Raw genomic sequence first — 10,915 nt, forward strand, 5'->3', positions numbered from 1 at the left:
GTTTGACCCCCTTTCGCCTTCAGAACTGCCTTAATTCTACGTGGCATTGATTCAATAAGGTGTTGAAAGCATTCTTTAGAAATGTTGGCCTATATTGATAGGATAGCATCTTGCAGTTGATGGAGATTTGTGGGATGCACATCCAGGGCACGAAGCTCCCGTTCTACCACATCCCAAAGATGCTCTATTGGGTTGAGATCTGGTGACTGTGGGGGCCATTTTAGTACAGTGAACTCATTGTCATGTTCAAGAAACCAATTTGAAATGATTCCAGCTTTGTGACATGGTGCATTATACTGCTGGAAGTACCCATTCGAGGATGGGTACATGGTGGTCATAAAGGGATGGACATGGTCAGAAACAATGCTCAGGTAGGCCGTGGCATTTAAACGATGCCCAATTGGCACTAAGGGGCCTAAAGTGTGCCAAGAAAACATCCCCCACACCATTACACCACCACCACGAGCCTGCACAGTGGTAACAAGGCATGATGGATCCATGCTCTCATTCTGTTTACGCCAAATTCTGACTCTACCATCTGAATGTCTCAACAGAAATCGAGACTCATCAGACCAGGCAACATTTTTCCAGTCTTCAACTGTCCAATTTTGGTGAGCTCGTGCAAACTGTAGCCTCTTTTTCCTATTTGTAGTGGAGATAAGTGGTACCCGGTGGGGTCTTCTGCTGTTGTAGGGGTCTTCTGCTGTTGTAGCCCATCCGCCTCAAGGTTGTGCGTGTTGTGGCTTCACAAATGCTTTGCTGCATACCTCGGTTGTAACGAGTGGTTATTTCAGTCAAAGTTGCTCTTCTATCAGCTTGAATCAGTCGGCCCATTCTCCTCTGACCTCTAGCATCAACAAGGCATTTTCGCCCACAGGACTGCCGCATACTGGATGTTTTTCCCTTTTCACACCATTCTTTGTAAACCCTAGAAATGGTTGTGCGTGAAAATCCCAGTAACTGAGCAGATTGTGAAATACTCAGACCGGCCCGTCTGGCACGAACAACCATGCCACGCTCAAAATTGCTTAAATCACCTTTCTTTCCCATTCTGACATTCAGTTTGGAGTTCATGAGATTGTCTTGACCAGGACCACACCCCTAAATGCATTGAAGCAACTGCCATGTGATTGGTTGATTAGATAATTGCATTAATGAGAAATTGAACAGGTGTTCCTAATAATCCTTTAGGTGAGTGTAAGTTAACCAGTTAGCAGGAGACCTACATAATATAAAACTCAAAACTATATTTTGAACACCATCTTTCAAGAGCAAGCGGTTTGTGAATCCTACATTAAACTCTGAGATTTGAGAAGTCGAATGTTTACATTCACTTAGAGCTATGTTACACACTAAATGAAAGGTCATTTTCAAAAATCAATAATAGGGGCCCTTTAATGAACAGAAACATGTTTTACCTCTTGCAGGCAACAGGGGCAGCAGCAGCATCCACATTTCAAAGGGCGTGTGAGCGTCATCACTTCCTGTCCCAAGTTATCCTGAACATGGATGACGAATGAGCGCATTGGCCCACAGAACTGTCTGTTACAGCAGTCGTTTTCCTCAGCCGCATAGAACACCTGTTGCCCCAAGTTGTTCTTCACCATGTACTTGTTATTGGTCTCCCAGCCCAATATAACTGTGATATGAATCAATAACACAATAAAAACAAAACATACCTGTGAATATCAAGTTGAGTGCACTGCATTACTGACCTATCTGTAAGCCCTGCCTTAAAAAGCTTACTACCAATACTACCTCGGCAACTGTTGCCATATGCCATATTATTAGAAAAGCTTTTTTCAAATAGAATTCTATGGAAGTCCTGTGTTTAATATTACAGAGTGCTGTAATATTAATAATACAGATTCATATTACAGAATTGTTATAAGCAAAAATAATATAAAACATTGTGACTGGGCCTTTTTTCACCTTCTATAAAATAGAATGAATAAATAAATATAAATCATAAATAAATAAAATAAAATACAAACTAGATAGTACATTTTATGAAAAAAAAAAAAAAAAAAACTCTGAGTGGTGCTTGCCATGGCAATACTCGGCACTGTGGTTGCTAGTAAGTAGCTAGGTTGTTGCTAGGCAGCTCCTAAGGTGTTCTAGGTGGTTGATATGGCATTTCTAAGCTTTGCAATGGTGTTCAGGTTTTTGTCGGGGTGTTGCTTGGTAGTTGCTATTGTGTTTTGAGTATTTACTAGGGAACTGCTATGTGGTTGCAAAGATATAACCATACGGTCGCTAGGGTGCTGTAAATTGTTGCTAGAGTGTGACTAGATAGTTTCCAGGGAGATTTTTAAAGACTATTTGCCAGTCTGAATCCAAAAACAAACAAATAAACGAACAAACCAACACTGTGATTCAACAATGTTCTGGTGCCGAGATATGGCTGGCTCATTTAACTATACGGTTGCTAGGGTGCTCTAAATCAGAGTTTCTCAATTGATGGGTCGCGACCCAAAAGTGGGTCTGCTGTGACTGGTGAGTGGGTTAACTAAAAAGTTAAGTCATGCAGCTTGATGACCATGGAACCATTTAAATACTACTTGAGATATTTAAAAACTACTTGGGATATTTAAAAATGCTTGCCAGTCTGATTCCAAACATTCCACCCCGTTATCTATATTATGTTCTAATTCAAAGATATCCTTCTCATCTTTTTTTTTTTTTTTTTTTTTTTTTTTTGTGGAAGTCTATGAGGTGGTTGCTAGGGTGTTGCTGTAACTGGTTGCTATGGCATGGCTATAAAGTTGTCATGTCACTACTTCTTGGCTGCTTGATAGGCCGAGTCAATATTCTATGAAAACATTAATTTAACGGAAAATCATATTGTTCATGTAAATTTCCAGTTCATTCCTATGGGATGTTGTGTAAAGCTTATATGATCAAGCAGAAGTAACCAAAGGGTTACTGTGAAGGCTTATAGAGAGGTAATATGCCTTACATTTAAACACATTCAAAATATTCAGTAATTAAAAAGTTTTACAAAAAACTAATTAATATCACTGGAAAAACTACAACAAACATCACAATATTACCTTCAATTAACTCAACTTTCTGCTTTACAAGAAGTTGATCAATCTGTGTTGTAAAAAGGGAACAAATGTTGAAAACCATCTTCAGGATTATCTTTAGGTGTACTTTGGATGGCATGGATGGCAGTGTTTCTCTAGTAATATACAGTTATTCCAAGAAGTGGAGCAGAACTTCTTGTAATCATTTCAAAGCCACAAAACTAATGCAAGCTTAGTCACCACTTCCTGAGAAGATACCATCTCATGCAAGAAAACAAAAAACATCAGTGTATTCAGTGTCATACAGAACTGTTCAATCACAGCAGTGAAGCTCTACCTGGGTCAGGTACTCCAGTCCTGGTGGACAGCCTTCGGGTCTCTGTGGAACTGGCATCATTGGCACTTGACCTAGCAAAAGAAAGAAAATTACACCTTAAACATCAGGATCTGAAAAAGTGAGATACGATTTTGAAAAATCACATTTTCCATAGATTCCCTTACCATTGCCTGGTATGGCTGGTCCCTGGCTATAAGGAGGGGCGGAATCAGTTGCATTTTTCTGTGGTTGGAGGTCAATGGGGTAACCTAGTTTAAAGAGTTTCAAAGAGCAGGTTGTTCTTTTAGTTGTGTACTGTATAACAGCAATTTAACACATTGCTGTCAGGATCAGGTTACTGATGATAAGGTTTTGACAAACTTACCATTATTTGTTGCCATGGTGGGCAGCTGCAAATTACTCTCTGCAAACATGCAAACCAGAAAAGCAAGTTTAGCAAATATTTCCCTGTAAGTTTTTTCCATGCATTGTAAGGAATGGAATTTTGGAAGCCCAACAGAGTTTTTAATAGCCAATTAATCCGCAAAACAGGAGGGCATTAATATGCATAATTTAGGCTGAGAAACCTGGGAATTGACTAGGAATTACCCGGGAAGTTGAATGACAGGTGCAGAATCCAAACTAGATATAGTCAGATTTTGTGATAATTCACTCACCCTCAAGCCATCCCAGGTGTATATGACTTTCTTATTTCACACAATCAGAGAATATATTTAACAAATGTCCTGGCTCTTCCAAGCTTTATAATGGCAGCGAACGGAGGAAGAGATTTTGAAGCCCAAAAAAGTGCCTTAAAAAATGGAAAAAGAGGAAAACAAAATAAAATAAAAATGAGGCCTTAAAAAGTATGTTATCTTGTAACTATCTTTAACCTTTCATTGAAGTAAAAGAATTGAAAGTGGGGGTAAATCACATTATAAAATAAATGTTTTTCTCCAAAACACGTGGGCCATAATTATTGGCACCCTTTTATTAAATACTTTTTGCAACCTCCTTTTACCAAGATAACAGCTCAGAGTTTTCTCCTTTAATGCCTGATGAGTTTGGAGAACACCTGACAAGAGCTCAGAGACCATTCCTCCATACAGAATCTCTCCAGATCATTCAGAATCACAAGTGCATGTTGGTGCTTCTTCTCTTCAGTTCACCCCACTCATTTAGACTGGGACGGTCATCGCAGAAGCTTAATTTTGTGCTTAGTGACACATTTTTTTGTTGATTTTGATGTTTGTTTTGGACCGTTGTCATGATGGAAGATCCAACCTTGGCCCATTATAAGATTTCTAGCAGAGGCAGTCAGGTTTTTATTTTTTTTCTGTTGGTATTTGCTAGAATCCATGATACCATGTATCTGAACAAGAAGTCCAGGACCTCCAGCAAATAAATAGGCCCACAACATATAAGATCCAGCAGTATATTTAACCGTAGGCATGGGGTACTCTTCATCCCTGTTTGCACCAAACACATCTGCTGGGTTTGCTGGCAAAAAGCCCTTTTTTTGTTTCATCTGACCACAGAATCCGGTCACTTTTGAAGTTCCAGTCGTGTCTGACAACTGAATATGCTGGAGTTTGTTTTTGGAGGAGCGAGGAGGATTTTTCTTGAAACCCTCAAGTCAAGTCAAGTCAACTTTATTTATATAGCGCTTTTCACAATACAGATTGTATCAAAGCAGCTTCACAGTATTAAATAAATACCCTCCCAAACAACATGTGGGGATGTAAGGGTTGTTTGATCATTTTTTTAGTCTTTCTGACCCCAAGATTCAAGTAATCTCTGCAATTCTCCATTTATGATCCTTGGAGAGTGTTTGGCCACTCAAACTTTCCTCCTCACCATCCATTCAGACAATATAGACACACGTCCTCTTCCTGGCAGATTCGTAACATCTTTATCTTTAGTTGATTATAACTTCTTAATTATTGCCCTGATGGTCAAAATGGGGATTTTCAATTCTTTAGCTATTTTCTTACAGCCACTTTCTGTTTTGTGATGCTCAACAATCTCTTGCTGCACATCAGAACTATATTCTTTGGTTTTACTCATTGTGATGGATGTTTCAGGGAATTTGGCCTTTGTGTTTCCTCATATTTAAACTCCTGTGAAACAAGAAGTCATAGCTGGACAATTTCATGTTCCTAGTCACCCTGGTGTGCTAAATAAAGGTAAATATTAATGAGAATATACTTCAGAGATATTTTTCTCATAAAAAATTCTAGGGGTGCCAATAATTGTGGCCGACGTGTTTTGGAGAAAAACATTTATTTCATAATGTGATTAACCCCCCAAATTCAATTCTTTTAATTCAAGGAAAGGTTAGATTTTTAAGATTTTTTTTAAGGAAAGATCAAACGGATAAACAATGCAGATTTATTTTTTTACAACCATTTTTGTTCATATTTACCAGGGGTGCCATCAATTCCGACAACCACTGCAGTTGTAGTGAAGAAAAGGCATAATTGCGTAGGCTACATAACAATGACATGACAATTCTATATTTCCAGAGGAAAGGAAACTATATGCTACTGTGTAACCTAGTCCGATTGATTCAGTCTTAAATATGTTTTTACAGTGTAGCCTATGCTGCATGAATTTTCATATGCCAACTCTGTTGTTCAAAGAGAAGTAGCCTACTGTGGATGTTGATGCTGTAGATTTCTTGTTTTGTTCCTTAACTTGATTTCTTTTCCCGAAAACCCACTCTAAGAGAGGTAGAATATATATACTTTTTAAATATATGTATTTTAATGAGCGACAATCTCTTTTCTCTTCGATCTTTATCTTGCACACTGCCTATGAGTTTCCTTTCCGGGAAACAGAGCTTCTGATCGCAAAACAGACAAACGAAACAGACTGTCAAAAAAAATCTCTTCATGACCATTTTACCTTGACAACTCTTGCCGTTTCTCAGGTCCTCTTATGTTACGTCGAATTATTTGTCTGGCTTTATGATGGAAGCGTCTCCATGGATATAGAGAGTTATTTATATCTATAGAAATTATCAGCATTACACCGTTACACGATTTCGAAACATACTACATTTTCCAGGTGTTCTAAGGTGTGTCTGCTTCTGCTTTTTTTTTTTCAAATTCCCCTATTGACAAATCTCTGTTTCCTTCACGTTTCACTTCCTTAGGAAAAAAAACTTTCCTTGTGACTTGCAATCTCAGTCCACTCCATCCATAATTGACAGGAAACCCCTTACTAAAACATATTTAAAAATGTCCTGGCTCTTCCAAGCTTTTGAAGCCCAAAAAAGTGCATAGATCCATCATAAAAGTAATCAACACGGCTAGTTATTATTATTATTTTTTTTAGTTTTGAATATATGTATATTTTTTATGTATATAATATGTATATATTTTTCTTCCACAAACTTTTATGATGTTAGTGGGAAGTGCTTAGACAAAGCACCTGGGTGACGACCTTAAACAAAGCATTCAAATTAACTATCCAGGTAATAGCCCCTTTCTCTAGTGTGTTGCCACCCCTAATCCAATCAACATAACTTTTCAAAGAATAGGACAGAGACTCCAAGGTGATAGTATCAGTCCGACTCAATTACTCACAATAAAAAGAACAGGACTGGCAGCAACCTCTTGCTAAAATCTTTGCTTAATAGGATCATTCATGTGATGTCATCATCTTTACCTAAAATTCTAAATACAGTGTACTTCTCTTTAGTTTTTTATGCGAAATTCAGCAGCAGAGCGATGACATCTCCGATCATTATCTAGACACAACTTGATCCTACAGAATTAGTCAATTACATGCCGATCTCAAATCTACCATTTTTGTCAAAGATACTAGAAAAGGCAGTATCTTCACAACTGTGTTCCTTTTTAGAAAGAAATGATATCTGTGAGGATTTTCAGTCCGGATTTAGACCGTACCATAGCGAAACAGCTCTCGTTAGAGTCACAAATGATTTGCTATTATCATCTGATCGTGGTTGTGTCTCTCTATTAGTGTTACTCGATCTTAGTGCTGAATTTGACACTATCGACCACAACATTCTTTTAAATAGACTCGAAAATTATGCTGGCATTAGTGAAATTGCATTAGCATGGTTTAAATCATACTTATCTGACCGTTATCAGTTTGTAGCAGTAAATGAAGAGATGTCTTATCGATCAAAAGTTCAGTATGGCGTACCACGAGGCTCAGTACTAGGACCGCTGCTGTTCACTCTGTATATGCTACTCTTAGGAGATATCATTAGGAAGCATGGCATTAGCTTTCATTGTCATGTTGATGATAGCTCTATATTTCTTCACGCCTTGACGAAACCAATTCACAAAATTTACAATGCATAGCTCGCTGATATAAAAAACTGGATGACTAGTAATTTCCTATCACTTAATTCTGAATTATTGTTCTAATTCTAATTATTGGACAAAAAACTTCCACACGTAATAATCTAGAATACTGTCTAACACTTGATGGCTGCTCTGTCAAGTATTCGTCGTCAGTCAGGAACCTGGGTGTGCTCTTCGATACCAATCTTTCATTTGAAAGTCACGTGTCTAGTATCTGTAAAACCGAATTTTTCCGTCTTAAAAACATATCTAAATTAATGCAGAACAAATAGTCCATGCGTTTATGACATCAAGGCTAGATTATTGTAATGCTATTATGGGTGGTTGCCCTGCACACTTAAAAAATAAACTACAGCTGGTCCAAAACGCAGCAGCTCAAGGTCTTACCAGAACCAGGAAGTATGACCATAGCCCGATTCTGTCAAAACTGCACTGGCTGCCTATTAAACATTGTATAGATTTTTAAATATTGCTGGTTACTTACAAAGAACTAAATAGTTTAGCTCCCCAGTACTTGAGCGAGCTCTTAATGCATTATAGTCCTTCACGTCTATTGCGATCTCAAAATTCCGGCCAGTTGATAATACCTAGAATATCAAAATTTCCTATTTAGCACCAACAATTTGGAACAGTCTTACTAACATTGTCCGGGAAGCAGACACACTCTGTCAGTTCAAATTTAGAAAACTTTGGCCTAGTATACACATAACACATTATAGTCTTCTATGCTGCATAGTTTATGTCAGCCGAGAACACTTCCCATAAATCCTGATGTACTAGTTACAGTACATCATTAGAAGGATGGAGTCTTGCTAATATTAGTCTCTCTGTTTATCCCGAGGTTTAGCGTAGTCCGCCGGATCCAGACTGTTTCCAGATCTGATGAAAGACCTGCGCCTGGACACGGCGACAACGCAGTCCTGAAGTGTCAACTAGGCTCTCTACCTTCCCTTTACCTCTGTACAGATAAGACGTTGTCGTTTATCTGTACAGAGTCACCACGTGGCTGCGCGGACGTGATAAATAATTATGTATTATACATTTTTAAGGCCAGACAAGTAGTTTGTTGAGGGTTGATTTACAAATACACATGTATATTTAAGCGTGCATACCTATGGACTGAACACGTGATGCGTCTGTGTTTGCGCAGAGGTTTGCGCAGAGGTTGCGTAGGTTTGCGCAGAGCTAACTGATAATCGTTTGCACCTTGGAACCAATTTCCGGGAGGGCGTTCTCGAGCCACCAGGCACTGTTTTGTGCAGATGGGCAGCCGGAGTGCGTTGAGGGTTTTCTGTTATAACGGTGTCGTGTTAGCGGCCCCTAAGTTAATAACTAATGATCTTCAAAACGGAAGTGAATCAGTCAGTCAAAACTAACTTTAGCTGGACCATAACTTTATCCTGGAGCTGCTGTAAAGCCAAAACAATCTCTGCTACTGTAATTTCCTATTATCACTGTAAAGCTGCTTTAAAACAATTAATTATGTTAAAAGCGCTATATAAATGAAGGTGACTTGACCTGTTATGTAAGGATGTAGGATCCGCAGATCTTAAACAGATTCTTAAATTTGTAATCCCACAGATGGCTTGAGGGTGAGTAAATCATGAGGTCATTTTCATTTTTGGGTGAACTAACCTTAAAGTATGTTGATCGTTCGCCAGTTTCCGCCTTCTTCCCTTATCAACAAACTTGTTGTTACTTGTTGTAACTTCTTGTTACACTGGTGCCGAAATCCAAGAGGAACGAGAAACGCGCTGTCAAAGAGCCCTCGCTGCAGTGGGAAATCAGCAGTGTTAATTTTTATATTAAATTACTGTATGTTGATTGTTTGCTGGTTCCCTCATCCTTCCCTTATCAACAAACCTCATTACAGTTAACATTTAAGGACACAAAATATTACCAAATAATCAATCAGTTATTTACATAATTAATCACTGGATTGCTAAATGATCTAAATCATCATCTAATCGTTTTAAAATATCTTAATTCATATTTAATAGTATTTTCATTATGTGATTAATAGAAAGGTAATGATCATTTATGCGGTTTATAATACGTTTTAAATTTTTGACATTAGTTGGCTACATGAACTAATAATGAACAATAACAATTCATCTAAGGCATTTATTAACCTTAGTTAATGTTAATCGCAACTTAAATAAATTTCCAAGATCAAAATTGTTTGTTAGCAAGTTAATGAACTGAGAACCAACATGAATATTTTTATTAACTAACATTAACAAAGGTTAATAAATGTTGCAAAAATATACATTTTTCATTGTTCATTTATGTTACTCAATGAATTGTAGGCCTAATGTTAAAATTTTGTTGTAAAGTATTACCATTTATGTTACTATCTTTTTTTCTAGTCAGTGCTGCCTTTTAATAGCCAGCTTCAGTATTCTGGCTGAATATAGGCTAGTTGTAGTGAAGAAAAGGCATAATTGCGTACGGCATGACAATTCTATATATCCAGAGGAAAGGGAACTATATACTGTGTAACCTAGTCCGATTGATTCAGTCTTAAATACGTTTTTACAGTGTAGCCTATGCTGCGTGAATTTCATATGCCAACTCACCTGTTGTTCAAAGAGAAGTAGCCTACTGTGGATGTTGATGCCTTAGATTTCTTGTTTTGTTCCTTAACTCGAATTTTTTTCCCGAAAACCCACTCTAAGAGAGGTAGAATATGTTATGTTATGTTGTATTTTAAGGAGCGACAATCGCACTCTTTTCTCTCCGATCTTTATCTTGCACACTTCCTATGAGTTTCCTTTCCGGGAAACAGTGCTTCTGATCGCGAACACCCCTTATAGACAAACGAAACAGATTGACAAAAAAAAAAAAAATCTCTTCTTGACCATTTTACCTTGACAACTCTTTGCACTTCTCAGGTCCTCTTATGTTACGTCGAATTATTTGTCTGGCTTTATGACGGAAGTGTCTCCATGGATATAGAGAGTTATTTATAGAAATTATCGACACGATTTCGAAACATACTAGACTACATTTTTTTCCAGGTGTTTTAAGGTGTGTATGCTGTCAAATTCCCCTTTAGACAAAATCTCTCATCTCTCAGTTTCCTTCACTTTTCAGCCCTTGTGACTTGCAATCTCAGTCCACTCCATCCATAATTGACAGGAAACCTCTTATTAAAACAGTGCAATTCAAAGTTAAAGGAAAAATTGTATATTGTAAAAAGAAAGAACTAAATGTTTTGTTGTTGTTGT

At 37.7% G+C, this 10,915-nt stretch overlaps 1 protein-coding gene across 1 annotated transcript in view; it reads right to left on the reverse strand.

The window, feature by feature from the left end:
* LOC308696085 (phospholipid scramblase 1-like) overlaps positions 1–10,442 on the reverse strand; it is a 34,223-nt gene extending 23,781 nt beyond the window's left edge. Inside the window, exons 1-7 of the mRNA XM_081374458.1 lie at positions 10,265–10,442; positions 9,321–9,456; positions 3,731–3,769; positions 3,531–3,614; positions 3,367–3,437; positions 3,054–3,096; positions 1,419–1,639 (exon numbers count right to left, since the gene is read on the reverse strand). Coding sequence (XP_081230584.1) covers positions 1,419–1,639; positions 3,054–3,096; positions 3,367–3,437; positions 3,531–3,614; positions 3,731–3,746 — 435 coding nt within the window. The 5' untranslated portion in view covers positions 3,747–3,769; positions 9,321–9,456; positions 10,265–10,442. The remainder of the gene's footprint in view (positions 1–1,418; positions 1,640–3,053; positions 3,097–3,366; positions 3,438–3,530; positions 3,615–3,730; positions 3,770–9,320; positions 9,457–10,264) is intronic.
* Positions 10,443–10,915: the final 473 nt, after the last annotated feature.

This window comes from Scardinius erythrophthalmus (assembly GCF_964197995.2).
Source record: "Scardinius erythrophthalmus genome assembly, chromosome: 9".
Taxonomy (NCBI): domain Eukaryota; kingdom Metazoa; phylum Chordata; class Actinopteri; order Cypriniformes; family Leuciscidae; genus Scardinius; species Scardinius erythrophthalmus.